The sequence below is a fragment of the Penicillium mononematosum genome, assembly GCF_028829835.1.
Source record: "Penicillium mononematosum strain IBT 11891 chromosome Unknown utg000005l:1.0-9366267.0:1.0-9372171.0, whole genome shotgun sequence".
Taxonomy (NCBI): domain Eukaryota; kingdom Fungi; phylum Ascomycota; class Eurotiomycetes; order Eurotiales; family Aspergillaceae; genus Penicillium; species Penicillium mononematosum.
In genome coordinates this window covers 7,495,412-7,523,255 of record NW_026643275.1, presented here as the reverse complement: position 1 = coordinate 7,523,255, position 27,844 = coordinate 7,495,412, and the positions used below count along the sequence as shown (strand labels likewise).

General features: G+C 49.5%; 12 protein-coding genes across 12 annotated transcripts; 8 read left to right on the top strand and 4 right to left on the bottom strand.

Annotated features, from left to right (window-relative positions):
* Window positions 1-25: 25 nt before the first annotated feature.
* On the bottom strand, window positions 26-3,627 carry N7519_011059 (transcription factor domain-containing protein; the record flags this gene model as incomplete). The annotated part of the gene is made up of 3 exons (XM_057297832.1): window positions 26-3,275; window positions 3,336-3,402; window positions 3,471-3,627. 3 exons carry the CDS (start codon window positions 3,625-3,627, stop codon window positions 26-28), a joined length of 3,474 nt encoding a protein of 1,157 aa, XP_057145714.1.
* Window positions 3,628-5,281: 1,654 nt separating this feature from the next.
* Window positions 5,282-5,611, bottom strand: N7519_011058 (glutaredoxin family protein; the record flags this gene model as incomplete). Its single annotated transcript, XM_057297831.1, has 1 exon — window positions 5,282-5,611. One exon carries the CDS (start codon window positions 5,609-5,611, stop codon window positions 5,282-5,284), a length of 330 nt encoding a protein of 109 aa, XP_057145713.1.
* Window positions 5,612-5,833: 222 nt separating this feature from the next.
* N7519_011057 (cysteine and histidine-rich domain-containing protein) lies at window positions 5,834-7,004 on the top strand (the record flags this gene model as incomplete). The annotated part of the gene is made up of 4 exons (XM_057297830.1): window positions 5,834-5,939; window positions 6,091-6,173; window positions 6,247-6,611; window positions 6,692-7,004. The coding sequence occupies 4 exons, from the start codon at window positions 5,834-5,836 to the stop codon at window positions 7,002-7,004; spliced, it is 867 nt and encodes a 288-aa protein (XP_057145712.1).
* Window positions 7,005-8,489: 1,485 nt separating this feature from the next.
* On the top strand, window positions 8,490-10,072 carry N7519_011056 (putative ethanolamine kinase; the record flags this gene model as incomplete). Its single annotated transcript, XM_057297829.1, has 6 exons — window positions 8,490-8,666; window positions 8,750-8,861; window positions 8,986-9,413; window positions 9,487-9,514; window positions 9,565-9,832; window positions 9,898-10,072. 6 exons carry the CDS (start codon window positions 8,490-8,492, stop codon window positions 10,070-10,072), a joined length of 1,188 nt encoding a protein of 395 aa, XP_057145711.1.
* Window positions 10,073-12,192: 2,120 nt separating this feature from the next.
* On the top strand, window positions 12,193-12,592 carry N7519_011055 (uncharacterized protein; the record flags this gene model as incomplete). Its single annotated transcript, XM_057297828.1, has 2 exons — window positions 12,193-12,493; window positions 12,546-12,592. The coding sequence occupies 2 exons, from the start codon at window positions 12,193-12,195 to the stop codon at window positions 12,590-12,592; spliced, it is 348 nt and encodes a 115-aa protein (XP_057145710.1).
* Window positions 12,593-13,313: 721 nt separating this feature from the next.
* On the top strand, window positions 13,314-14,437 carry N7519_011054 (uncharacterized protein; the record flags this gene model as incomplete). The annotated part of the gene is made up of 2 exons (XM_057297827.1): window positions 13,314-13,521; window positions 13,830-14,437. 2 exons carry the CDS (start codon window positions 13,314-13,316, stop codon window positions 14,435-14,437), a joined length of 816 nt encoding a protein of 271 aa, XP_057145709.1.
* A 373-nt stretch (window positions 14,438-14,810) lies between these two features.
* Window positions 14,811-16,395, bottom strand: N7519_011053 (Zn(II)2Cys6 transcription factor; the record flags this gene model as incomplete). Its single annotated transcript, XM_057297826.1, has 2 exons — window positions 14,811-16,315; window positions 16,359-16,395. The coding sequence occupies 2 exons, from the start codon at window positions 16,393-16,395 to the stop codon at window positions 14,811-14,813; spliced, it is 1,542 nt and encodes a 513-aa protein (XP_057145708.1).
* Window positions 16,396-17,059: 664 nt separating this feature from the next.
* Window positions 17,060-18,232, top strand: N7519_011052 (uncharacterized protein; the record flags this gene model as incomplete). Its single annotated transcript, XM_057297825.1, has 1 exon — window positions 17,060-18,232. One exon carries the CDS (start codon window positions 17,060-17,062, stop codon window positions 18,230-18,232), a length of 1,173 nt encoding a protein of 390 aa, XP_057145707.1.
* A 392-nt stretch (window positions 18,233-18,624) lies between these two features.
* On the top strand, window positions 18,625-19,324 carry N7519_011051 (type II 3-dehydroquinate dehydratase; the record flags this gene model as incomplete). The annotated part of the gene is made up of 2 exons (XM_057297824.1): window positions 18,625-18,658; window positions 18,780-19,324. The coding sequence occupies 2 exons, from the start codon at window positions 18,625-18,627 to the stop codon at window positions 19,322-19,324; spliced, it is 579 nt and encodes a 192-aa protein (XP_057145706.1).
* A 387-nt stretch (window positions 19,325-19,711) lies between these two features.
* Window positions 19,712-22,539, bottom strand: N7519_011050 (putative C6 transcription factor QutA; the record flags this gene model as incomplete). Its single annotated transcript, XM_057297823.1, has 2 exons — window positions 19,712-19,907; window positions 19,961-22,539. 2 exons carry the CDS (start codon window positions 22,537-22,539, stop codon window positions 19,712-19,714), a joined length of 2,775 nt encoding a protein of 924 aa, XP_057145705.1.
* A 677-nt stretch (window positions 22,540-23,216) lies between these two features.
* On the top strand, window positions 23,217-25,970 carry N7519_011049 (putative quinate pathway repressor protein QutR; the record flags this gene model as incomplete). Its single annotated transcript, XM_057297822.1, has 2 exons — window positions 23,217-25,661; window positions 25,716-25,970. 2 exons carry the CDS (start codon window positions 23,217-23,219, stop codon window positions 25,968-25,970), a joined length of 2,700 nt encoding a protein of 899 aa, XP_057145704.1.
* Window positions 25,971-26,360: 390 nt separating this feature from the next.
* On the top strand, window positions 26,361-27,549 carry N7519_011048 (phosphotransferase family protein; the record flags this gene model as incomplete). Its single annotated transcript, XM_057297821.1, has 2 exons — window positions 26,361-27,001; window positions 27,105-27,549. 2 exons carry the CDS (start codon window positions 26,361-26,363, stop codon window positions 27,547-27,549), a joined length of 1,086 nt encoding a protein of 361 aa, XP_057145703.1.
* Window positions 27,550-27,844: the final 295 nt, after the last annotated feature.

The following is a 27,844-nucleotide window of genomic DNA, read 5'->3' as shown; positions in this document are numbered from 1 at the left end:
CTTCCACCGCCAACCAGAAATGGGCCTAAAGTTCGGGGTCCATGTCTACCGGCAGGCTTTCTAGCCAGCCAAGGGTATTTCTGCGGCCCGTAACTACAGAGCTACCGGGAGGACCCTGTTGGGGGAACCTCCCGAACGGGACGTCCAGTCCGAGCCGGTCATAGATGCGTCGCCAAACAACTGGTTCGAACCTGAGTTCGTTGTCCGTTGCTATTCCGCTCGAGGACACGGACTCGGACTGTAGCTTTATCTGGCCAAGCACGCTGCGGGAACGTTCAATGCGCCTTTGGAGCTTGGGCGCCTGTTCGCAAGATTCTTGGTACTGACGCAACAGGATGTCAATCTGCTTGAGCTCCTCGGTCATGGTCTTGACGGACTTAGCCACGTTGGCAGCAGCAGAAAGCCCTCGCTGAGTACCGTTCATGACGAACGGTACCATCCGTGCAGCAATTAAAATCAATGCAGCAGCGTAAAGATACTCGAGATGGTCACCTTTAGCATGCTCACCAGCGGCCTTGGCATTAGATGCGGCGAGGGTCTTGACTATGTCTTGGGCAGCGGTCAAGCATTTGACAGCACTGTAATACACCATGCCGAGGAAGGGAGACGCACCCATTGAATCAATATCCTTGCCAGTGATATGAGGACTCATCTCACAAGCGCATGTCTGGGAAAGTCGCAGCGTCAAAATAAAGAAAGGCCGGTGTTGACGAAGCCGAAAATAGACATATCGCAAATGAGCCAGGACGCACATTTGACGAATGAGAGGGTCCTTCTTCATGGTAAAGTCGATCCCGGCGTCTTTCCATTCCAAACATTTGGGCAGTCCATTATTCCAGCTCGAGAGCTTTTCATTCAGTTCCTGGAAGCCACGGAGGTCAACGATAGAAAGCCATTTGACTGGGCATTCCATGCGCGTCACACGTAGATCATTTTCAACGGTGATTAAATCGTCGGTGTACTTAAGAAGTGAAGCACAAGCCACGAAAAAAGAAGATATCGCGTGACAATGTTCATTGGTTTCCGTGCCAGATACTCCCATGTTCCCATGAATATGTGACTGCATCGGCATAGGTAACTCGTAAAAGGTGTCAAGAGATTGATCGACAACGCCAAACTGGAGAGTGAGAGACAGTTTCTTCATCCAGAGACACTGCCATACCATCCGAACCTGCTCCAGCGAATCTTCGTCTACGGCGAGAGATCCACCGTGCATACTTTGCATCCGAAGAGATTGCGCTCTACCGATAGCCAGAGATAAGACATCCCAGGCCATCCGCAGGTGTCCGACCATATGGAGATACTGGATTTGGAGGATTTGATGGTGGAAAGATTGAATCGACGGTGGAGATTTGAAGGGGTCAGCCATGTTAGATAAAGCTGCATTGTACCACTTGCGACCTTCCCAGAGGTCCTTGTCAGGTATGAGGTGGCAGGCAATTGCAATGCAAAGTCCGAAAGTTGGATCAATAACTGTGGGCCCGACCTTGCCATTGTTCACAGCCAGGGCGAAAGCGGCTTTAAGTTGGTCGAGGTTGAGGATGGGAAGCATAGGAGCGTGCTTCGCAACGAAGATATTCCAAAGTCTTTTTGGGATCTCGGAGCTAAATGGTTGGCTGGCAGGAGCAGAACGTCTATGAGGCGGGGCGACGATGTTGTTGGGGATTGACGAATTGCTGCCAGAAGAGACACGCTTAGTAGCCGGGGCGATCAAGTTGTTGGAGTTCGACGGCAGGGTGCCAGAAGCAGCACGCTTAGAAGCTGAGGCAGTAGTGTCGTCGGAGCTGGACGACTGGGTGCTAGAAGCAGCACGCTTAGAAGCTGAGGCAGTAGTGTCGTCGGAGCTGGACGACTGGGTGCTAGAAGCAGCACGCTTTGGAGATGGGGCAACGGTGTCGTTGGACTGGCTACCAGGAGTAGGACGTTTCTTGGACGGTGGCTCCATGGAAGGAGACGCTGCAGTGTCATTTGATTGCGACGACTGGCTGCCAGAAGCGACACGCTTCCTGGGCGTAGGCTTCATGAAAGGAAAGGACGACGACATGGTGTCATCAGTCGGATCAATGGGTTCCAGAGGTGGTGTGGATAAAGATGAAGAACGAGAGGGGAAAGGAGGAGGATAGGTTGTTGAAAAAGAGAGGAGGGGTGAAAGAGGGGGATGGGGTGATGAAGGAGACAGAGAGACGACAGAGTTCTTTTTACGTGTTGTTGTTCTTGAGGGCGTTTCTGGGGTGTGGGAGGAAGGCACGCGTGGAGAGGGAGGCTTGGGTGGCGCCTTCCTTGTTGAGATTGGAGTTCCTGTTTTGACACCAGGACTGTCTGCGCTGGTATTGGCAATCTCTCCATCTGGGTCCAAAAGCTCCGCAATTTTCTTTCGATTTGCACCACTCAGCTTCGAGTTAGTGGCTATGGCAGCAAGGATCTGGTTGCGGAGGAATCCGATGCGTGAGTCTTGGTTCAAGCCATAGGAATCTGGGTTAAGTATGATTCTTTTTAGGCGATGGAGGAACAGAGCGTTGTGATCGGCTGTCGGTGGTGCCGATGCGCTTGACAGACACTCTTCAACGCATATTATACGCTCCTGCATCTTCTTCTCCTCGGGGCTCATCAATGGGCCATACAAGAAGTTTTCAAAGCGACTGAGAAGAGCACGAGAGCATCGGCCACCCTTTTCCAGCTTGACTGTTGCAACTTGCATGAGATCATCTTCTTCACGCCACTCGTTATTGAATGGCACACCACTCGACCCAGCAATCGTGGGTTTAGTGGTTGGGCGTTCAGACTTGGCTTTCATCAGTAGCTTCACGATGTTGCGTAGAGGCCCTGCTGCAAGGTTGCGATGCTTCATTCTCTGAACGTTGATTTCGGTAGTCAGGTTGCACCGGAGCTCCATTTCATCTTGAGGTAGGGTAGGTGATATACTGCGTGGTGGAGGACCCGACCTACTTCCATTGGGCATGCCAGTGCCAAATAATGAGGTTTGAGCCGGTCCCGGCGCAGATTGCCTAGCAGCACTTCCAGAGTCAAGTTCGGATATCCTGTGCCGGTTTGCGGGAGGTGCTTGGAGTGTCTGCATCTGCTGGGCGTGGCTAGAGTGATTCTTGATGTGTAATGCAACCACGTCATTGACAAGTTCAGTCCGTTCAGAACTGTCTGTAACCCTTGGTCTCTTTTCACCTGTTACGGGTGAAGCAGAGGGATTATCGAACATTGGTCCAAAGAATGGAGCACCAATCTTCTGAGTGATTCTGTTCTGGGCACTTTGGTTCTCGGTACTATATGATATAAAGTCAGCCATTTCGACTCGACCAAGCTGGTATCACTGGTAAACATACGCTGGTAAGGCCACAGAAGGATATGAGCATTCGGCTTCAAAGCCGATGCTCCGACAGTTCTGGCAGACTATGTAAATAGTCAGTCATCAACGCAACTCCGATACTTGTTGCCCTATCGAGTCACGGGGTACCTACCTGGTCTAGTGCGGTCACAGCGACGGTGCTTTGATCTGCATTTCACACAAGAAAATCCAAGCGGATGAGTTGACGGTGTTGAATAAGTTGTTGACAATGGAGCCGATGGTGGCCGTGAAACGGAGGTGTCATTCGCCATCGGCTTTTGACCATTCATTGTCAGGTTCGGTTCCCTGAATCAATTGAGTAAGGAATCAGCTCTACTTGACTTGGCCAAGCTGATATCACGGGTAATCATACACTGGTGATGGTGTGGGAGGATATGAGCATTCAGCTTCAAGTCCCATGCTCTGACAGGTGTGGCAGACTATAGAAACCATTAGTCAGTCATCAATACACTTGCAATCCTCGTCCCTATCAAGTCACCCTACCTGGTCTAGTGCGGTCACAGCGTCTGTGCCTTGATTTGCATTTCAAACAAGGAAGACCCAGCGGGTGGGTTGACTGTGTTGAAGAAGTCGTTGACAACGGAGCCGATAGTGGCCGCAGAATGTCGGCGCCATTGGCTATTGGCGTTTGATCTCCCATTGTCAGATTCTGTTCCCTGAATCAATTGAGAAAGAAATTAGATCTATAGATATAGTAGTGTTAGCCTGCATTGCTCGAACTTGAGATGATAGAGTTGGCCTGGCTGAGTTGAGTGCAACTTGATGGAGGCTGCACAGGCACCCATAAGCCAGCAACAAAGAGCAATTCCTTCTTTTTTTTCTTTCTGAAACCACTCACCAATACTGAAGACTTGTCAAAGTGATCAAGTGAAACTGAACAGCATGAAGATGTTAGTTGCTGGTTGGTCCGCAAAGTACATATAGTTCACGGTGAAGTGAGAACAACCATTTGCACCGTGCCAGGCGAAAGATGTTACGCCAGCACCACAGGGCGAATTTGAGAACTGCTTACCAATGGATTCAATAATATGTTGATCTGAAATGATTCACCAAGGGATAATTGATGAAAAGGGAGTGGACGCGCGTGGCAGAACCGGGATGGTCAAGATGACAGCAGGGTTGTGAAACTCAGATCACGGCGAGAGATTCAAGGCGAAATAAGAGTTCAAGATCCAGTCAAACCTCTCCAGGTAAGGTTAAATACCCCGAATTATATGTCACATCTTCTTGAGTAGTGACAATGTTACCTCAAAAGGGCTACCGTTGAGTATATGCAGGTAGAGAGGTTAGGGGTGGTTGTTGCCTTACCGCCTAGCCGCATCTCCTAACTATACTTGTGATGCCCTCGGTAATAGCTTTGTGATTCATCTACAACATCGAAGTACAAAAGGAACTCAGAAACTTGCGCATACGAGTCGTAGAGTCGTAACTTTTTAATTATGGGTGCACTTGGGGTGGTTTGAAGACGAGAGAAAATGTCTGAGCTATAGCGAATGCCATAAGTATTGAGGCACCTGTACGAAGTTGCCAGGAAACGTGAATTAGAGTAGGAACACTAATTGGAATTACAGATCTAGTTATAATTGATACATTAAGACTCTTGTAGAGGAACAGGGATTACATATATTGTACAATGATGGGGAGCCTGGGTACATCATAGGTGGATCTGTCATCATTCACCTCACGGTCAAAGATACGTAGATCAAATACATACGGAAGTATAAAACCCCTGGAATGTGGAGCGCAGACAATACCAACAGGACCAGAGAATCAACTATGTCGAAGTAATGCAGCGCCATGTGTATTACTGAATCGGTATCAGATGCCTCCATATAGGAGGATGCCCCGGTGTACTGTTCAGTTCCCGCCAGCTGACCATGGCAATCTGTACAGTTGGGCATCTACTTCTCATCCAAAATGGATTCATGAAGGTTGTGATTTTTCCGCTTCGTCTACCGATCGCTCGAGTTCTTGCTCTGTCCATCGATGGAACAATTTGCGCGCGTCGGAGAGAGTGGCCTCCTTGGGCAACCCGTTGTGAACTGACTGGACGTGAAGAACTGGAACATCAAACTCGTAAACATCCTTCCAAGATTTGTTCCCAGGCCCCATGATGTCCGCTTCGACGTATTCAAAGGAGCGCCGTTTCTGGAGCTGAAGCACGGTGTTCTTGGCGGTATCGCACAGGCCACAGCCCGCGCGTGTAAACAGCGTCAGGCGGGCTGGATTGAGAAGGGCACGCGTAGGAAACATGGAGAGACAATGTCAATTATGCAAAGAATGAATTCAACCGCGGGTTTCGATATGGCCGGTGCCGTGACGCGAATGCGGTCAGAGAGTTCTCCGCGATGGAACATTCGAGCTTCCCCGCTAAACCCTGTTAGGCAACCTGCGCCATTCTGTCCAGAACACTTTACAATCTTTTTCTCTGACTCAGTCCCGTCAATTTTCTTATAATCCGTCTTGCTGTACATCATGGCAGGCAAGTGTGTCCACAAAGCGTGTGGAAAGACCTTCACCGACCCAGAAGAAGACTGTGTGTATCATCCGGGTCCCCCAGTGTTCCACGAGGGGCAGAAAGGTAAGTACCTTGGTGTTTAAGCTATGCCAGATCTGTGTCCCATGAGTCCACCAAAGGTTCATGGTGGACCATTCCGGCAGCGCAATGTGACACTTGATCTCGTCTCTAGCTTCTGTTACATTTCTACCCCGCGATACCGCTAACTTCTCAGGTTGGAAATGTTGCAAGCCCCGCGTCTTGACCTTTGAGGAATTCCTCGCCATCCCGCCATGCACAACCGGCAAGCATTCCACCGTCGACGACACACCCGCCCCTGAGCCCTCCAAGGCTGAGGAAGTCATTGCTCCCCCCTACACCGGCTGAGCAGAAGAAGTCCGAGCGGCTACCCATCTCCGCTACTCCGACTATCGCAACTGCGGCGCCGCCTGAGAAGCCAGTCATCGAGGAGCCGGAGTCTGATGATCCGGATGCGGAGATCCCAGCCAACGCAACATGCCGTCGGAGGGGTTGCGGCGCGTCCTACACCGGTTCGACTGTTCGCGACGAAGAGAAGTGCGTCCACCACCCGGGCCAGCCGGTCTTCCACGAGGGAAGCAAGGGGTGGTCCTGCTGCAAACGCCGGGTACTCGAGTTCGATGAATTCCTGAAGATCCCCGGCTGCACAGAGAAGAAGAGGCACATGTTTGTTGGGAAGGCCAAGCCCCCGGGCGAAGAGAAGGTGGACACAGTCAGGTGCGTATACGACAAGACAGGCGAATCAGCCCTATATATTCGGTTAAGACAGCAAACTGACATGCTTTCGCATTCTACAGAAATGATTTCTACCAGACTCCTACCGCCGTCAACGTCTCCCTCTACCTTAAGAAGATTGACAAGCAACGGGCCAAGGTTGAGTTGGCTGCCAACTCGATTACATTCGACCTTCCTACCACGGACAACAAGCGCTACCAGGATACATATCCTCTCTTTGCGCCGATTGACCCGGAGAAGTCAACTTTCCGCGTGCTCGGCACCAAGCTAGATTTGAGCCTAATCAAGGCTGATGGTACTAGCTGGCCGGTGTTGCGCAGTGACGACAAGTGGACTGGACAGCGCATCCAGATTGGTAATGCTGGGCATGCATGATTGGGAACATGTAAAGAGCGTACACGATAGAAAATTCAATGGTTATGACGGTGACGACAATATTGAATTGAAATCTTCGCCCCAAGAGTACATGTAGCTCACGTCGCACGTACATAACCTTAAGGTACTCGGCATGCCGACAGCTATGATATATGTATCTTGGCAAGAAAACCCCGAACATTATAGGGTTCATCTCGGCCAGATATAGCATCACAAGAGCTCATAAACCTAGCAAAATTTCTGAGGCTCTTTTTAATATGGGCTGGACTCCGTACAGAATGTACCTTTACACCATGGCAATTACCATTTGAAAATCGTGAGATATCCAATGTTACACCATTGCAAGCTCTGATCAAATTTGAAGACCAGAGCAAGCAAATCCAGCTCAGAGCACATAACAGTGACTGAAAAAATCGGTATGTGACGCCCTCTCCACAGCTAACACCCATGGGGCTTCCCGAAGGATACCCTAGCATAACCATAAAGTGATTGGGAAAAAGAGAGACGCCTTTACTCTCCAGGGCCGGGAACGGAAGAAAACCCATTATGGCCGAAGCCATAGGATAACCCTCAGCAAGCCACATTTGTGGAGCCCCGTTGAAATTTACATAAGTTATGTAAACCTCTACTGATGATGGAGAGAAAAGAAAAAAAGAGTAAAGGCGCGGGCGAGGAGGTCGTATTTATGTGTCCGGAAGTCAATATACGCTAGAGCTGATTGGGCTTCGGTGAAAGGGTTTTTCCATTTTGTTGACTAATATTCCATTTTATGACTAATTTCGCTATTTTTTGTTGAGGGATTTGCCAGGTTTGGCAAGTAGGGCTAATCTCAGGGCTTAGCCATTGCATGTGACCAGTTACCCACTTTGCTTCAACGTTGTCTTTCATGTGATCGACCCGTGACTTGGCAACAATGAACATTGTATGTTGTACATTGTACAGGCAAGATGCTTTGGTACCATTTCGCCACCAAATTGCAATGAAAACAAAGAATACGACGCTGCAAAATCACTCTAAAATATGCAGCCACTAAGCTGATATTTCAAAAAAGACCAAAGCTTAATTAGTCGTGGCGGTGGACAAGTGCCTTTCGCCCTTAAGTACCCTGGGCCCCAGCAAATCATTCCATCTTCCAATCACGGGTCGGGAGCACGAGACCTCCCCTCGCTGTCTCATTCACCTCCCCGCCATCGATAGCGTTCGAATTCTTCGCCCCTGAACCTTTTGTACCTTCGCCCTAATACAGAATCCGCCTTTCCACGTTGTGCTGTACTTCTTTCTAGAATTTATATCTTTTCGCACATTGCACTAGCAGCCTGGCCTCGTGCAATTACCTAAATCTTGAATCCGAGGACCTCGTTACTGATATAGGGGCGGTGCCTCTCAAGCAGTTTTGGACTAATTAAATAGTACAAAATCATCCTGACACACAAATCAACTGGCGCCTATACCCCTTTTCCTACCTCCGCTCCACTCAACTCCAACATGGGCTCGACAGAGACTCAGATGGCTGCGCCAGAATTCCGATACATTCCCCTGTCATACAGCCATGCGGACTCCCAAGCATCTGCTCTCAGGCTAATCTTGGCGCTCAATCCTGACTGGGAGGGTCCTGGCAACAATATTGAGTTCGTGCGGTTCACCGACGGCATCACCAACACTGTGTGTCTCTCTATCCCAGTGTTGCTTCCCACGAGACCAGCGATAAGGTCGTCAGAACCCAATTGAGGCTAACAGCTCCCTAGCTCTTGAAAATTATCAATCTGAAACCTGGCCTGACGGAGGAACAAATAGACAATGAGGCAGTACTGATGAGGGCGTACGGAAATGGCACAGAGGTCCTCATAGATCGCGAAAGTACGAGCAAAATCCCCCCGACGGACAACCTTCGTCAAGATTCCCACTTCTTGAACAAGAAAAAGGCCCTCCGCGCCTTCCTTGCCCATTGCGACATATGCTGAAGTAGATCAATTATCCTTAGGAGAAACCAAGTCCCATGCACTCTTGGCCAGCCGTGGCCTGGCCCCGCCCCTCCTCGCTCGATTCAAAAACGGCCTGCTCTACCGCTTCATCCGCGGCAAGCCCTGCGGCCACCAGGATCTAGTCTCTCCGCCTATCTGGCGCGGCGTCGCCCGCCGCCTGGCGCAGTGGCACGCCGTCTTGCCTAGTAGCGGAGCCGCGTCTGCCAAGGATGCCTCTGTGGCTGAGATCGCGGCCTCCCGGGACGATGAGATCACCGTAATCAAGCCCCGGCGTGCGGGCCCGTCTATGTGGGCTGTGCTACAGAAGTGGGTGCTGGCTTTGCCCGTCACCACGCCCGAGCAGCGTGCTCGCCGGTTGAGTCTGCAAGCAGAGCTGCAGTGGGTTTTGGATATCCTGGATGATGGGAAGGGGATTGGTGAAGACGGGGTATGTGACTCCCAGCCTTGATCCACTGGAAACGTGGATTGCTTGATCACAAGACTAACCGCGGGTGTTATAGCTCGTCTTCTCGCACTGCGATCTCCTCTGTGCCAATGTCATTGTCCTTCCGAGCGAGAACGGTCTTCCCACCCCGAAGACGGCATCGCGCCTGTCAACTTCATCGATTATGAATATGCTGTCCCTGCGCCCGCGGCCTTCGATATCTCCAACCACCTTGCTGAGTGGGGTGGCTATGACTGCGACTACAACATGATGCCGACAAAGTCTGTGCGCCGTCAGTTCCTTACTGAGTACACGAAGAGCTACTGTGAACAACGCGGTCTTGATGCTTCGTCCCAGGCTGAGATTGTCGACCGGCTGTACGAGGATGTTGACCGCTTCCGTGGCATTCCTGGTCTCTACTGGTGAGTTCAGCGCACACAATTTGCAAACAGCGTAATGGCCGTACCATGCTAAGAATATCTCCCAGGGGCGTTTGGGCACTCATCCAAGCGCAAATCTCCCAGATCGACTTCGACTACGCCAGCTACGCTGAGATCCGTCTCGGCGAGTACTATGCGTGGAAGCGCGAGGCAGACGGAAGCCGCAAGCAGGCTGGCGAGGAGATGCCGCTGCGCGAGTCCCGCTGGGCATCAGAGGAGTAAACGCATTTGAAATCCTCCCGTTTGGGTTCTGACCCTTTCCTATAAAACGATGCCAGTCAATCTTTCGGCACTTCATTTTTCCGAACACTATCAATTCCCAGTGGTCCTGACACAACCACACCTACGCCTTTACCTCATTCCTGCAATTGCAAGGAACCTTCAACATGGCACTCCAGAAATTCAACAACATTCTCGGGGTCAGCCTACGTCGAAACCGAATAACCGATGAAAACGACTCAAAAAGTTGTGGTCTTGGACGACCACAGACGAGGTCGGACCGACAGGTCCAACCCAGGAGAAAATAAAGAGAAAGATAAAATGAGACTCTACTCCGATTTCAGTATAGGGTCGGAGCAAAAGTCTGGGTATTTGATGATATAGATGGTGGTTTGTCTCTTTGCATTGTGGTGGCCATTTTTCCTCGTGGTCTTGTGTGTTGTCTTTCAACAACGTCATAGCTGGGGTGTTTTGAGGTTAATATAGTTTCTTTTTTCCCTAATTTTTTTTCTATCTTAGTCTAGTTTTGAATGATCTTATCTTAAAGACATGTTCGCTCGTTCCCAAATTTGTACCTATATGTAGTCTTCGGGGGATGCTGTGATTCCCACACAACCCCAATATCTCGAAGATGAGGTAGATCCCAGACTTTATTGTGTAGATATTGTGTTATTATTACTCGAATACACACGGCGCTCACATTTTGAACTGGAATTTGTTGTGAAAGTACGAAAAATCAAATGTTCGGACCCATCTCTTCCAAAATATATCTACAGACATCATTCAGCAACACCATGTTTTGGGTATCTCAGTCACTCGGCGCAACCATATTTCTGCCCCTTGGATATCCTTACGCTCCTTACCAGTCTCGGCTGTCTAATTTTGGTGTCGACAATAGCACCGGGTCTTCCTTTTCGTCCTTTCTAGTACATAGGCTTGCCTTCTTTATTTCCGCAAAAGAAAGGGAAAAAGGAGACGAACAAAAGTATTCTTGGTCACCACACAAGAGCCTTCTCACCTAAGGCTCGGCATTCGGCTTTAATTATGCGACAAAAGCCATATATTGGTCGAGTCCTTTCAGAGCCAGCTGCAGGAACCCACAACAGTATCAACTGCAATTTTCAAGGACCAGTTGACAAAAACGGTACGTGATAATAATTAAACTCATATATTCTAATTTACGCTGTCCATGATCTATCGTAGGATACGAGACGAGTTGGTGCATAGGATCGCAAATCTCCAAGGGAAATCGTGGGTATCGTAAGATGTGAGGATCGGAAGATAACTTGACTCATGGGATTGCAAGTCTTTCGCGGAAACCGCGGGTTGTCGTAATATGCCAGGGGTCGATGAGCCTGGACGCGTGGTCTGCTGTGGCATGTAACCCTAATATACTATATGGTTAAGCTCGATCTATATGGGAGAGGCTAAAAGCCCGGGATTTACGCCACTGTCTCAGAATTGCCCAAAACAACGCTCCTGGCTGGAAGCTCGCAGACCACACCATTATGTACTATGACCCGCATGCCATTTCGGTTGACGTGCATGACGAGAACAATGCGCATGGGATCGATATACCAACAGCGCAATGAATCTATCGGCATATGTGGGATGTATTAGAGTTGGAACATGATTTTGCTCATAGTCTTATAAACCATATGTGATCGAAGTTAGGAGCAAATAGCAGGCTCGGACAACGTCCGGATTGTCCGTTTTGGTAGCTAGTGCATGACCCCAAATGCATTGGTGCGGCCTACAAAGGAGCCAAACCCCTGCCCTAGACATTTCTTCCATCATGCAATGTTACCTTTTTGAACGTGGCCGATACAGCTTCGAACTAAGACTTCATGTGATCTGCTCTTAGTTGGGCTATATAAGTAGGCAACGTCCCCAACTGTCTAAAAGCTCGAATCTGATGACCCAACAACAAGAGCAGAGAAGAAGGGAAGAAAATTGTCCAACCTATTCTCCAACCGGTATAGAGTCCTATTTACACCATGTCCTTGAGAAAGTGTTGACGTCGCTCTTTGCTTTCTAGCACTTGGTAGACCTCTATGATGGTGCTGAAAAGTCTCATTGGATGTTTATTCCTTGTGGTAACAAGTGTTGCAAGCTCCTTCGCAATGTCGACAACCCGGTATACTGTACCAATTCATGAATCGACACAAATCTTGGAGACTCGTAAACAACTGAACGACATGGCGATGCAATACCCACTCGGAACTCTTGACGACAGGAATGGAGGTTATTATCTCCTAGATCACGACAATACAGTTTTAGCCATCGCGTCTGATTCCCTATGCAAAGAACTGGATGCTGCAATGGAGGCAGCAAAACGGTACCATAGCACCCATACCGAAATCGACGAAGAAAGCGAATCCGTTGCACCTCAAAGTGACGAGGCACACTCTGGCCTGTTCAAGCGTTCTTGTACCCATCCACGCTGCCACACACATGCCCTCTGTCGGAGCTACAGCGATTGCCACGTGTGCGCTGGAAGCTATCATTGGTGTTTCTGAGTAGGCCTAGGATGATGCGGAAACTCCACGTGTTGGGGTAGAACAGTGTTGAGGCCTCACCACGGCAAATATCCGAAGAGAGTTTATGTAGGGAGAGAAGATAATTGGGGGTAAGAACTGAGACTTTGGATACCTAAGTCTAAGCCCTTTTTAGAGGTATACAGTGTTCCAAGTTTAGAGCCACAGACATAAAGGGATGGAGAGACCTTTGCCTAAGCAAGAACATTCGACCTCAATCCTCCCAATTATCGTTTCTCTCTTGCAATTTATACAACTAGTAATGGCTCCCCCAACTCGCATGGCTAGACCTCGTCTACCTCAGATCGTCTACCTGAGATCGGCGAACTACCAATCATATCGATCTTGGATTTATTTTTCTATTTTCGGATTGACTAAATCATTATCGGATGGCAAAACAGGAGTAAGGGTGCGGTCCTCTACCTGGGAGAGGGGTAGACATTGAGACTATGAGATCGGCGCGGCGCATCGGGTACCATAAGGCTCAGCGATGAGCTCCCAGTGTCTAGACGCTGCGAATGGCCACCTGTCGTTGCCCACCCTGTGATGATGTATCGAATTGCACTGTTTGCCTGAACTGACCTGGCCTAGGCAAGCTACATATTCTTCCAAGCCCCTTGCCAGAACATCAACTTGCACTTCATCCTTCAATACGCTATATTCCGCGCTGTGAAATATTCAGTTTCAGTCATTTTCTATCTTGCAAAATGGCACGGAAAAGGCATCTTGACTTGGAGGACTCTCCTCCCAAGGGTCCTACCAAGGAGTCCAAAGCTGCGAGATTCAATGCTCATGTATTGAAATGGTTACAGGCCGCTGTCGCTAAAGATCCAGAGATCAACTTGGCCGAGCAATTCCCATTTGAATATCCACAACGTCTCATGGATATGCGAAATTCAGGCGATCCCTCTCCCAGTACGTATTACAATTCAATATCTAGTTCGTATCACTAATATCATTCTGTGCTGGAGAAAATTAAATCAAATCCTCAAGCATCCCTCGAGGCCGATGAAGACATTCGACAATCCCTTTGCGCATCGGATTCGGCCGAAATCCTCTTCCTCTATCCGATGCGGTTGTTAAATTGCTCGAGGCAGTTTCACAAACCGCGCAATGCTTGCCAGTTGGACTCTCCCAAAGGCTATTTGGACTTCTACAGAGCAGTGAGATCCTCTGGAAAGCTCCCTTTCCCCGCCAGAAAGGAGTGTTTAAGTGTTCCACAGAAGTAGTCGTCAAAGCGGTTCGCAACATGGAGGACTACACTGAATACACCACATTACAATATCTTGACAGTCACAAGTCAAGCATTCCAGCACCTAAGCCTCTTGGAGTGGTGCTTATGAGTCGAATTTCTTTCATATTCATGAGCCACGCGCGATCTACGCCACTTGCAGAAGTCTGGAACACACTCGACTCTTCTCAAAAAGCTTCTCTTAGCAACCAAATCAACACGATACTTGCTGATTTGAGGACTATCCCTTATACGGAAGGGTCTCCTCTAGGAGGAGTCGCAGGTGAAGGTTGTAAAGACCTTAGGAGGCATGTTCGTATGAGTGAGACACCGATCACTAGCCCTGAAGATTTCGGGACCTTTTTGTTCTCGAGCCCGCACCGGGGCGGTGATGTGTTCGTCAAATTCCTTCGTCAATTATCATCGTCGTTCACGAATGGTTCTGGCCAGCGCATCGTTTTCACACATGGAGACATAAGGCCGGACAATCTTATGGTTATGTTAGCCGACAACAAGTACATCATTCCGGAATCCTTGATTGGGAGTATAGTGGGTTTTATCCAGACTATTATGAATCTGTCAGGTGCACGAACTGCCTAGGCCCGTACGAGGAAGACGACTGGTTTTTATATCTGCCAGAATGGGTCTCACCGAACGTCTACGCTCAGCGGTGGCTTCTTGGTCGAGTCAGACAAACTAGGCTGGTATGAAAAGAAGGCTCGGATGTTTCAAATGACGAGGCTTGAAACACCCGATGAGAGAATGAGCATAATGTTTGAGGTGCGAGTTGGCCATATGTGAAACAGCTTCCCAACGTTTTAGAACCTTAAGAACTGCTAAAGTTAGAGCAAAATTACAAGTCGGTGGGTTCTAAGAATTCCTTTGAAGTCATTCAATATCTTTCCTTCTATTTTATTCTTGCGTGTATACGAACCATGAGCGCAGATAAAATTCTTAAGATGTGTAGCATATATCATACAATGAGAATCTCACACTGCGGATATTGAGATTGCTTTCGAGCCATGTCAATCCAAGATGTATAGGTACCAGGCTCATTCCACCAGGTCTCGACGAACGAGAGGACACGCGCTCTATCGAGAGTGCGGCTGATGCGCATGACATTGCCAAAACACTCCTGGATAATCTTCTGGCCGATAGAATGTCCTCGGAGTTCAGTCCCTGCCATGAAAAGCGGCCAGACAAGATCCTGAGCGAACATGCCGTCTCGAGTCTCGGATAGAAATTGTACATAGCGGAGGATTTCATCCCGAGACTTGCGTACATCATCACATGCAGTAGCGACCTCCGATAAAGCTTGATGGCTGTAAATGAGGGTGGCGTGGTAGTACATCCAGATTACCAATTCAAAGCCACGTTGATCAGCCTCAGAGGAGAAGTCAATGGATTCACTGAGGCGCATCATGCTGTTTCTAGCACATTCAATCTGTGACTGGATGTCTTGCATCGGGCCGTATAAAGAAGTCTGCTCGATCGTCCCGGAACAAAATCTCAGACGCTCAAGGCGGGTGATTTGGTCGATGACTCGAATGAAGTCGGTGAAGACTGCGTTCTCGGCGCTTGCAGGAGGAGTCTTGATCTTCATGTTGTAGTTGCCAAATGTCGTCAGATCAGCCCACACCGAAGCCTCATAGAATTCTAACTCGAGAAACTGTTCGATGCAGGCTAGCTGGTGGTGCCGGCGCGGTCGGTTTCCTGACGCCAGGATAATCTCCCTCGCAGCGGAGAGATGGACCCTCCACCCAGCGCCTTGTGGTTTCATAAACTCATTATTACAAAGAATAATCACAGATGCAAGGGTGTAGGCAGATGTTGTGCTCGCTTCCAATGCCGACGTAGACGATATAGAAAGACTGTTCAACTCTTGAGCCAGAAGGGCAAGGGACTTATTTTGATAGTTTTTCGACATCTGTTGGAATGTTCCATGTCCCAGGTCATTTGGATGGTACTCCGATGCCAGGTCATGGGCGGCGATAGCGAGAATGGAAGAAAGGACTGTTTCGGAGCTCTCAGCCATCGGTAGAATCATGTGACGCCACGCATTCTGTTGCGGGACCCAGGCAAGTCGATGGGCGACTCGGTCGTTGAACCAGGAGATCAACCGTGAAACATGCAATGGTCGAGCTTGCGAGAAGCAAAGTTCCGAAGCGGGGGATAGACGAGCTCCCGGTGAGAAACGGGCCGTGGGGCAGCTGTACTGATTCAGAGAATTTATGCTGCTGACAGTAGCATGGGTCTCACTTGATGTCTCTGACGAAGAACAAGGCGAGTTCGATGCTGTGACAGGAGCGTCGAGAGAGGGAAATGCTCTGCCCCGCAGACTACCGCGACTGGCGACGCCTTGGACCCATTTGAGCTGTCGGCCGTAGCCAGGGCATTCTAAATTGCGCTTTCCACATTTGTGGCAGGCCGGAAGCCCCCGGTCACACTTGATACGTCGCCTTTGACATGTTGGACAATCTGGTAATATTAGCCCCGCTTTAGCACGAGGTGAGATCCGTACCTTTAGCAGCCAACTGTTCCGTAGAACCTGCGGACATTTGTCTATCCCATTCGACTTTTCTACCGGTGATCACGGATAACCTTACAATAGAACGAGGGCGTTGATATGGGCAGTTCTGGGTTTCATGTGAGTCATGTGATACACACGATGGGAATTTGATGCCTTTGACGGAGTTGAACTGCGCTAAGCCTATTCGGGCATTCCAGTGCAAGTGGATTGGCCCTCTCCACTCGAGTGGACCGGGGCCCAGGTGTATATACACATTCGCAAGTCAAACGGCATACATGGGGAAGTGTTAACATATTGAATATTAGGTCTTATATTGGGGATTCTCATAGGATGATCAACGACATCCGAATCATGAGGATCGATTGTGCAATTCCCAAATATAGTCAAGGATCTGATTGGTTCTCCAACTAGTTATTCGGCTACCTAACCAATTAATCTATAGCGGTCAATTCCCACTCCATAGAAGTAGCCCTAAGAAGGACTTAAACTGGTAGTGTAAGTCGTCGTACATCAAGCGTTGACACCAAAATAGGCTAGATCCGTAATAAACTCAATCTTTCCGTCTTGGCTGCCGCTTTTGGCAACGGGCGATATCAACAGAAGTATAGGGGACTGGCTCTTTCTCTCTTATTTCCAACACTTAAACCACAGCGAGCAAAACTTCTACAAATCCTCATCTTGCGTATAGAAGCATGCTTTCTCTCGATCTCGAGCTCGTTGCTCCCTCTACCCACCATGTTAATAGCCATGAAAAGCGTTTCGTTTCTACTTTCGCAGGACATGCTGTTCTGTCAGCAACATCATTTTTAATCCTGGTCGACGTGACCGAGATCCACATTCGGCTTCTCCAAGTTTTGACGTCTACAACCGACAGCAAAGACATTCGGATTTCGAGTCCATTATTCAGCAGTCGAACAGACAAAGCACCCCAGCGAAATTCAAGGATTGAACGGACCCTTCGAGAGGTTTCTCTGCCGGTACTGTCCAAAGAAGGGGTTGAGAATTGTCAAGGAGGAGTTGCCTCAAAGTCTTACTTCTATTTGGACATTCCAACGAATATACCCGCAACAACAAATACACCTATTGGAACCATCACCTACGAAATAGAAGCTACAGCACCGACATCGAAGCATGGGATGATCACTCATCGTCGACCCTTGAATATCAACCACCAGATGGGTCTGACCGATCTAAATCAGACCCAGCATCGCCTAAACTTCCCAACCTCGAACGCCATACAAGGAATGACCCTCTCACAAAACTCAACACCGAGGTCTGGACGCAGGATCTCATTCACAGCGACAATCCATACCCATTGGGAGACAGCCCCGGCGGCTCGACTAACAGAGCTCCGCCATCTTGTGGTGCGAGAGCTGACGTGGCATGCTGAGGAGGTGGTTGAGATCATAAGCATTGGCAGCCCCGGTGTGAAATATCCTATCTGCGAGCGACGGTCGGTACGCAAGCTGTGCGATGGGAGTATAAAGGGATACTGGGGATCTGCTCGCAATCCATACATTACGGAGCCTCACGGGCCGAAGGTCGACACCAAGGCAGGAGAGAAACGGGGTATTCGCATTCCATTTGACTTTAAAATTCCAAAACGGGCAATGGCTGTGGATGACGTTGACCTGGCCGCATATGAGACTGGCACCGAGGGGTTCAGCCAAGCGTTATATTGTGGCTTCCCCGGGGAAGATTGTTTATATTCGCCGGGAAGAGTGACCAAGGGAATCACTGTTCACCATCAGTTGAAGATTGAACTTGTTATGGGGGAAGATGTCTTTCATACAGGTACTGGCAAGCTTGTGGAACGGAAACGGTCGCGGACTATTGTATGTCCTGCAATTCCGTTCAGTGTTTGAGAGGTATCTACCTAGTTGCGAGCCCTGGAGGAAATATGGGGTGACTTGCTTGGTTGGCTTCCAAGGTTGTTTGTATTGGTCTATCGTGCTATTGTACTGGTTTTATGAACAGCCAGTTAGTTTCCCGCTTGTGCCAAGGGATTGACTCAATAAATATTATATGAGAATCAAGATCTGTTTTACCTGGGTAGTGCTAGTAAAACAGGGCTGACCAAGTCATGGTTCTATATCGGTTTGAAATATTCACACTTCAATCCCGGTATATGCCTGGAGGGAACCGGGGTATAGATTTGACCATCGCACTGTTATTCCAACATGAATGACCAATCTAAATTTCATGGGAAAATTATGCAAAAATAGTTACAACCCCATCCAATAAAGCAACTGGCAATATGGCCACTGGCAAATCCGCCCTTCCCAAACCCGGTGTCCCCACAAAATCCACGGCAAAGCGCTCTGCCGGGGCAAAATGCGGAGAGAACAATATAAGAAGGTTGGAAGAATATATGCAATTATTACACGCCTACTTTAACTATCCTCTCACTAGTATATCCAATCTCTCAATTCCATATTCCTTCAAACACCATCAAATACCCAAATTCCATCGATACCAGACCACCAAAATGGGAAAGTCCATCCTCCCTAATCAACGGCCCGAACCTCAACCTCCTGGGCACACGCGAGCCACACATCTACGGACACACAACCCTCTCCGATGTAGAATCAAACAGTCGCGAGACCGCCGCCAGCCATGGTGCCGTCCTCGAATCTTTCCAGTCAAACCACGAAGGAGCAATTGTGGACCGCATCCAGGCCGCGCGTGGCAAGGTCGACGGTATCATCATCAATCCGGGCGCGTACACACATACCTCTGTTGCGATCCGGGATGCCTTGCTCAGTGTCGGTGTTCCATTTATCGAGCTCCATGTCAGCAATGTCCATGCGCGCGAGCCCTGGAGACACCACTCGTACTTCAGTGATAAGGCTGCGGGGATTATTGTTGGTCTTGGGGTTTATGGGTATAAGGTTGCTGTTGAGCATGTTTGTGTTAACTTTGAGGAGAAGGAGAAAGGGACTAAAGCCGCGCTCTGATCGTATATACACTTTTATGGATAGCTTCTATGATTTCATGTGCGTGGAGTGGAGTCTTGCAGGAGGCTCATCCGTTTGAAAAACTGATTTCTACCTACACTGGCGATTTCATATCTGTCATAGAGGCTATCTTACATTACCAGTTGTCCAGCCTGGATTAGCTTTGTGTATTGTAGAAGGGTGCCGTACACTACCACAGACACAAGGAATTGGGACTCCGGTTTAAGGCATCAAATGTGCGATAGAGCACCGGAGTCACGAACTGGCGTATAGCGGTTGCTCAGGGTCCAGATGTATGGCAGGCTAGGAGGCCAATGGGGCCGACCAGCGGCGACAGGGTGTTCCCACGGTATTCAGATCATCGGAATGGAATGATCTTACAGGACATCATCGCTTGGTGGTTCCAGACATGTTAAGAGGCTGCGACTCTCGTCGCACGCCAGAGGGGGTGCCGTTATTGGGTAACTGCTGGGTCTGTGCCAGCAAGAAAGGCTCAATCTGACTGGAGAATGAGTAGAGTTCAGGAATGCCAGCATCAGGGACAAAGCCTAAATTCTGCATGAACTCTGGTTGATTGTCGGGTCTATAGGGTTTAAAGTTAGTCAATGTGCAAAAGGAAAGCTGATAGATGCTTACTTTTCCGCACCGTCTAATGATGCGAGCTCATCAAATAATGCATCGAGATCAGGAGCAATCCGCTGCCTCCTTGGACGTGCATAACCATCCATATCAACGAATGAGCCCATATTGACCGATGGGTCATGATATGCTGTTGTATGATACTGTGAGGGTTGATGGTACGGTGGCGAAAGACCGGCGAGCATCGCTGTACTATTATTGGATTCGTTAGGCATTGACGTAGGATGAGGAAGCCCATTGTTGAGAGAACCATCCAAGTGGCCCTGCTGTGGGTGAACTTCAGAGGTGCCCCCAACGGAGGTTAGGGATGACGGCGTGCGGAGAAGAGATACATCTTCGATGTGTTGTGTGGTTCTAAGCCAAGGCGTAGAGAGGAATGGGGTTTCATGGGCAGCGGCGGCATGCGTATTATTTTGGGAGGCATGTGCCGCATGTGTGGCATGGAGAAGATGCGAAGGTGTGGCTATTGCGAGCGATGACGGGATTGTGATGTCTCCGCCAGTAGAGGAATCGATGTGTTGTAAGACCGTAGGAGAGGTACTCAAGAGTTGAGATCCTTGTGGTACATTTAGACCAGGGGACTGTTGGTCCGGCATAGTCCACAAAGCAGAAAGCTGGGAGGACAAATTGTGGATGTTGTTTCGTAACCCCGTATCAAGGACCGACGGGAGGTCCCTAGAAAGGGATCGCGGAAGCCCAAATCGAAGAATCAGACCGAATGTTGGTGCGGTTGCTGAAAAGCTGTATGACTCCACATAGACATGAAGTAATTGCAAAAGCCTTTTTGAGCTTTCTGTAGCACGAATTTTGTGAGGGGGTTCAGGTATGTTCTGATCATGTTCACGAATGGCAATTTGAGAGCTGAGAGCAATGACAACACTTTCGTATGTCATCTCCAACCCAAAAATATGCGGAGACGCCAGCCTCGGTGGGCGACTTTGTAGATCGACACGATAGCTCTTTGGTAATTCTGTTACCCAGCGCTGTAATTGCAGCTCCAGTTGCTCCAGCTGCGATCGAGATATTGTTGGGTCATGCTTGCAACAGCATAGATCATTCAAAATTGATACGAGGCTGACGAGGCGATTGAAAGTGCTCAACGCGTGAAGGGGGCCGCGCTGCATAGATGCACGTGAGGATTGCGTGGGCCGTAACCCGGTTTGATCTTCCCAAGGATGCCATTCCTCAAGACCATCTTCATTGACAGAGCCTATCCTGGCTAGGTCTGCCTTCCGCAGCGATGGGCATTGTGAGATTGATTCCGCAATGAGGGTCTCGAGAACAAAGCAACCTAAAAATACATGTTTTGCTCGACCAAGGTGTTTGTCTTGATCCGGATTTCTCGATGACGAAGAATGTACAGGTTGACCGAGACCTGGTATATGCGCAATCCGAACAGCCTGACCAACAAGCATCCAGGATCCGGTCCATTCTTGTTGTCCGAATTTGACCAGACCCAGGATCAACAGTGCTTGCACGTGTCCAATCTCGTGTGGGCCACTCTCAGTCGGGATCAATTGCCGGGCTGTAGAATACATTTGTGATGAACTCATTCGATCACTAGGCTGCTCCCCCACTTCGGTGGAGGCTGATATAGAAGCATCCTGGAGCGAAGCGAGGGTGAGAACAGCCCACAAGGCCGCATGCTCCCCAGACCCTGGGGTTACACCCGATGCGTATATATCGCCTTCAGTATACTTAAAAGCGGTGCGAAGTATGTCATGTTTTTCGAGTATGGGGAACCAACATTGTGTGTAGGAGAAATACACATCAAAAAGGGGCCATGCGTTGTATGGGAGCTTAAGAGGGGTTCTCATGGAGAGCGATCGAGGGTAATCAGGATCCGGTGGAAAGGTGAAAGAGGTGGAAGGTTGGTCATCTGGTGTAATTGTCTGAACACCACAGTCTGTGGTTGGGCGTGGTCCGGCCACTTTCATAGGAGCGGCGCCTACTGCGGTTCGAGTCGGCGATACTCCTAATAATGGCGTCTCGCGAGCTTCCATGACTTCTGGGATCCGCCACTCCTGTGCTTCAGCGGAAGAAAGAATTCCTTCGACATCTAGAGGTGTTTCTCCCTCGTCATATGCCTGGAGATTTCGCTCCCTTTCCTCCTCCGGCTGTTCCAGCACTACCAAGATTCGTTCAATGTCTCTGATTACTGTGCTGTTTTTGAAGGAAGCTAGCAACGCATCAGACCCTTCGGTCTCTTTGCCCATTGTGGCCAAGTGACTCGGAAGATTGATTGATCGCATCAAAGCTCGCATGACATCTTCACTGCCTTGGATCCTTTGGAATGCCAACCCCCAAAGCAACTCCAGCGATCGAATGTAGCCCGTGGGCAGGCCTCGCTTCTTCGGGTTGGCTTTGTAGGTACACGGTCGACAGAGCGATGCACAAGTCGAACACACAGGCTGTTTTCCGTCACATTTGTCCTTTTTCGACCGGCAACTATCGCAGGCCCGTGAAACACGCTGACGCTTCGGTTCCCCCGTCGCCTTCCCATCATCTTCCGGGTCGGTCCATCGGCGTTTGGATTTGCTGCTAGCGCCGGTGGCTTGCCGCTGTTCAGCGCTCATGGCGGTTGATTTTGTGATCCACTCGGAGGCCTCGGGCGCATGTTACCGCGAAGCGATATGTGATGAATCCTTTGCCGATAGGCGACTGCACGGACGAGCAGGCGACTACGCCATGAAAATGAGCCCCACTGGAGGGATATTAGGGCGGGAGAATCGCAATGTTGAGGGTAGATGCAGCAGACAAGGTGCTTGCCAACAGGGTTCTTCCGGGGAAGGTTGGATATCCGGCTAGCGGTGAGCCAGTCACTGTCTCGCAAAAGGTAATCGTATGAACACTGAGCTTTAGGCTATAGATTTGACGCTGATTTTTGAGTCAGCTAGGGTCACAAATCAGATAAGCCACAGCAATTTCGATAAATTCCCCAATGTGTTTTGCACGTTCGTATCTGTCCCCCGCGGGAAGAGGAAAACCGAAAATCCCCGGGTGAGTGCTCGTCCGCCTTATGTAACGGGAATGTATCGCCCAGACCCGCGCCCTTTTGCACGAATATTCTTTTTCCCCCGCAAAACTTGGGAAATCCCGCTTACCATATCAGTTCCCTCCACATCCCCGGATCCCCTATTCACGTATATCTCAATACCCTACGGCCCTCCGTCCCACCCTTCCGTCTGTGGTAATGGGTCCTCGACTACCTTGCTCCTGATCTCATTCCCGCACGTGGGACCCCGAATGCGCCATGTCCATGTTGGTACGCCCACCGAAACGAAAGCTCCACGAAGTTGAAACTATAGATGATGGGCCTCGAAAGTACAACTCAGGTGTCGTGCCCTGTCCCGCTGTCCACGTTTCATCCCGGCCTCCTTCCCGTCAATTGAGTGAACATAGAGAAACATCCGGAGATTCGCGTCCACCGTCGCTGAGAGAAGCACACTCGAACCGCGGGTCCCCGGTGCTGTTTGAACATGGTCATCTTCAAACTCCGCGCATCTTCAGCCCGAATGCATCCATTGTATTGATCGGAATCCGTGGCACGGGAAAGTCAAGTTTGGCGGTCATCCTCGCGGCGACATCCGGACGACGATTGATTGATGCAGACCACTACTTTCAGCAGAGTGTGGGATGTTCCCGTGCTGAGTTCAAGAAAGAAAATGATGGATTCGTATACCGGCAGCAAGAGGCCCGGGTCTTTGAGTCAATGCTGGCAGATAACCAAGAGGGATGTGTGATTGCCTGTGGGGCCGGATCGATGGAACGTAACGGCCAAAGGATTCTTAGGGAGTTTGCTCAGACACATCCGGTTATCCACGTTATTCGAGATCCAGAGAGTATCCAGTCATATCTTAAAGCATGGGATACGCAAAAGGTGCGACATTTCCTAGAGTTGTCAGGCCCGATATATCGAGGATGCTCGAATCTCGAGTTCTTCAATCTGTCAGAGGCCAGAAGTGATAGCCACGATACATCATCGACGCACCGAACAGACCCTAGGTCACATACTCCCATTCCGTTTTTAACGTTGAAACGAGTCCAGCGTGACTTTCTCCGCTTCATTGCCTTTATCACCGGTGACATTGCGGAACTTAACAGCCAACATGCATCTTTCCCGCTGTCGCTGTTGCCCGTGGAATCTCGTATGTACACATCTGCAGTGTCTGTACCATTCTCTAAGGTGTGTGAGAAGGGTATTGATATTGAGCAACTGGAATTCACCGCCGATGCCTTCGAACTGGCAGTCGACGTGACAGACTCTTCTGGTCAGTCAGGCCTCAGCTCAAGTCTTGCGGACAGCATCAGTCAGGCGGTAGCAACCATTCGTCGCAACATTATCGTGCCGTTGATATATCATGTGGAAAGCTATCCCACATCCACGGGATCTCTGTCTCCTAGCCAAGTTCCCGTGAGAAGTACCGATGAGACCTACTTAAACCTCGTCCGACATGGCCTGCGGCTCTCCACCGGTTTCCTCACAGTAGATCTCACCCGTGATGACAGTATTATTTCCCAGATCATCTCTGCAAGTGGGCGAACCAGGATCATTGGCCACTTTGAAGCCTTCCATCCTCTACCGGGGGGTTGGGATGGTGATGAGTATATGAAAGTGTATGAGCGGGCCAAAAGCCTTGGATGCGATATAGTCCGACTCTGCCAACCAGCCGAGACACCTGAAGACAACCTCGCGGTGCAAAGATTTCGCCATCGCGTCCAAAGCCTGCCAGTCGCTGGTCTTTCTCTGATCGCCTATAACACCGGCCCTCTTGGCCGTATGTCTCGCTGCTTCAACCCTATCCTCTCCCCAGTCACACATCCCTCCCTAGTAACAGAACTTCCAACGCATCTACGGTCATGGATCACAGCTTGCGAAGCGCAGAAAGCACTTTATAGCTCATTCGCCTTGGACCCGATGCAATTCTTCGTCTTTGGCGCCAACACAACATATAGTATGTCGCCCGCGATGCACAACACTGCTTTCAAAATCTGCGGTTTGCCCCACAAGTACTCCATTCATCAATCACCTACTCTACGAGGGCTAAATGACCTTGTGGAAAATCAATACTTCGGTGGATCAAGTGTCAGTCTTCCGTACAAAACAGAGTGTATTCCTCTCCTCCACTCAATGTCTGCGCATGCGCGAGCCATTGGCGCCGTCAATACTCTCATCCCAATCCGCAACGTCGATGACCTGGACGACACCCGTCTTCAAGAATCTTCAGTCTTCCTTCAAAAGAGCCGTGCCGGCCCTATCAAGGGCCTCCATGGTGATAACACCGATTGGATCGGAATCTGCAATTGCATTCGCCGCGGTCTCTCCCCGGCAAATGCTGTCCGCTCATCATCGACAGGTCTTGTCATCGGATCCGGTGGAATGGCCCGCGCAGCAATTTACTCCATGATCCATCTTGGTGTGCAAAATATCTTTGTCTACAATCGTACACTCGCCAATGCAGAGAGACTAGCCCATCACTACAACCGGCAAGATCTCCGTTCAAAAGAGGCCAGCGGGTCTGGCCGCCCTACAGTTCACGTTATTGCTTCATTATCAGACCCCTGGCCTGTAGACTTCAAACAGCCGACAATTGTTGTCTCGGGAATTCCGGCTCATAGCATTGGCGGCGAGCCAGCACCCAACTTCCAAATGCCAACACAATGGCTAGAGAGCCCGACAGGTGGCGTTGTTGTTGATGTAAGTTTATAGTAGTCTCGAATATTGGCCTTTTATTCCTAACCAATGTTTTAGCTGGCATACAAGCCCCTCAATACCCCTCTCATGAAACAAACACGGGGTCTATCCCATCGTGGTTGGGTGGCGCTGGATGGCCTTGATGTTCTGCCAGAGCAAGGTTTCGCCCAGTTCGAATTGTTCACTGGCCGCCGCGCTCCCCGGCGCGTTATGCGGAGCATTGTACTTCAAGAGTACAAAGACGATGAAGGAAATAATGATCATGAAACGATACAGGACAGGTTACAGCAAATGGACGGACAACCGACTTGAATATCTCAGCTCCTCTCATAAATGATGATCAAGTGCCGCACCTCTTCGCCAGGTGTTGAAAATACGTTTCATCCATGGATGTATTTAGTCCACGGAATGCCCAGCTGTATACCGCAGATACCGATGTCTTTGAGACGTCATGACGAACGAACTTTATGATCACCATTATATTTGTTGACCGGAAAAGTGGTCGCGCATCTCAAGCATAATCCAAAATAAAAAAATAAGATCAGCCCACGCATGTTGCTTTGTAGTAAGGGAGACCAGTGTCTCGATCAATTGGCCCTTTGAGTCACAACCTGACAGCCTTGGCGCTGTGACACTTGCAGGTTCCATTTTCTTCGTTCCCCTCCACCTCACCTCAAATTCGGGCCATCCAAGAATCTCAATATGGTGGCCTTGCCAGATATTCTCTCGGAAGCCAGCTACCTCCGCCTAGGAGTACCCTGCTCATTTGTTGACGAATCTCCCCGCCAAGGCGGCTCCCACGCCGTATTCAAAATTGTCTTTGAGGACTCTGTCGAATGGGCTGCTCGGGTCGCTCACGATCCCAATAACTGGAAAAACGAAATACGCGCAGTGAAAACCTTCCAGTGTCTGAAACAACAATGTACAGCAATCAGAGCACCGACCCTATTGTACAGCTCAAAAAACCCAGTCCTATATTCAGAATGGGTCAACGGCACGCCACTAGCTATCTGGAATCTTCAGGTTCCTCAGGTTCAGCGCGAAACACTCTTGGATGGAATGGCCGATTTTCTGCTCCAAGTATGGACTGCACGGGCTCCTCCTGACCTTACTGTAGCGCAACCATCCCTATACTCGCACTGGCTCACAGAGAGCCTAGATCGAGGTCTCCGCCGAACCTTGAATGGAACTGCAAAATGGGGTGATGCTGTTAACTATCTCATCATGCGGTCTATGATTCCGCGATATGCTATTCAGTTTGATCAATGTACTGGTATTGGGTTTGCCCACGGGGACTTGCATGCACATAATATCATGAAGAGTGATACCTTCCGCTTGACTGGGTATGCAAAATCAGCTATTCTTTTCCATTCCTCGTTCCTTTCTCTTTTTCTAGTTAGTAAGGGGACTCGACATGATCGTCTTTTAACGGTATAAACTATACAGGGTCATCGATTGGGATTGGATGTATATGGCTCCGCTACCGGCTACCATGCACCACCCGTGGTTCATAGCTGATATCCCCGGATGGAACAACGACTGTGTACCAGTGGGAGAAACATTCGGCGAGGATCGTGCATATCGTGAGGCTGCTATCCAGAGACTAGAGCGTTCTCGGGGTCTACCTCATACGGTGTCGGCATTACTCAGAGGCTCGGGAGAGCGACTGTTTTTCCAATCTGCCTTTCACTTTCAGGGGATACATGAAAGATTTGTCGAGGCTAACTGTCATTGGACTGAGAGCCATCTGAAAGCTGCAAGGTCTGAACTTGATACGGTCCTTCATCTATATCCCGAGCTAGGTGGGAAAAGCGGTGCACAGAGAGTCAAAAGGTGGCTTGAGAACGAACTACAAAAGGGGGAAATAGTCTCGATGGATATCACTTCATGAATTTCTAGCCCAAATGCACGGATGGCAAGTGATCTCACACCTGCAGAAGTTTTAGGACACCAAATACCCTTCAGATTTCTGGGTTGGTGTGGACAAAACGAATCTGAACAGTATATCTGCGTTCCACAATAGCCTTCTCGAGAGAGTTGATGACTGAGTTCGGGGTCGGTCGATTGAATAATGACAACCGCGCTGCACATACTACGTTTTGTCACAGGAAGCATGATATTCGGTTACTTGTCCGCTTATGGTCCAGCAACATCCGCTTAACCTAATCTAAACCTGCTTCAACACG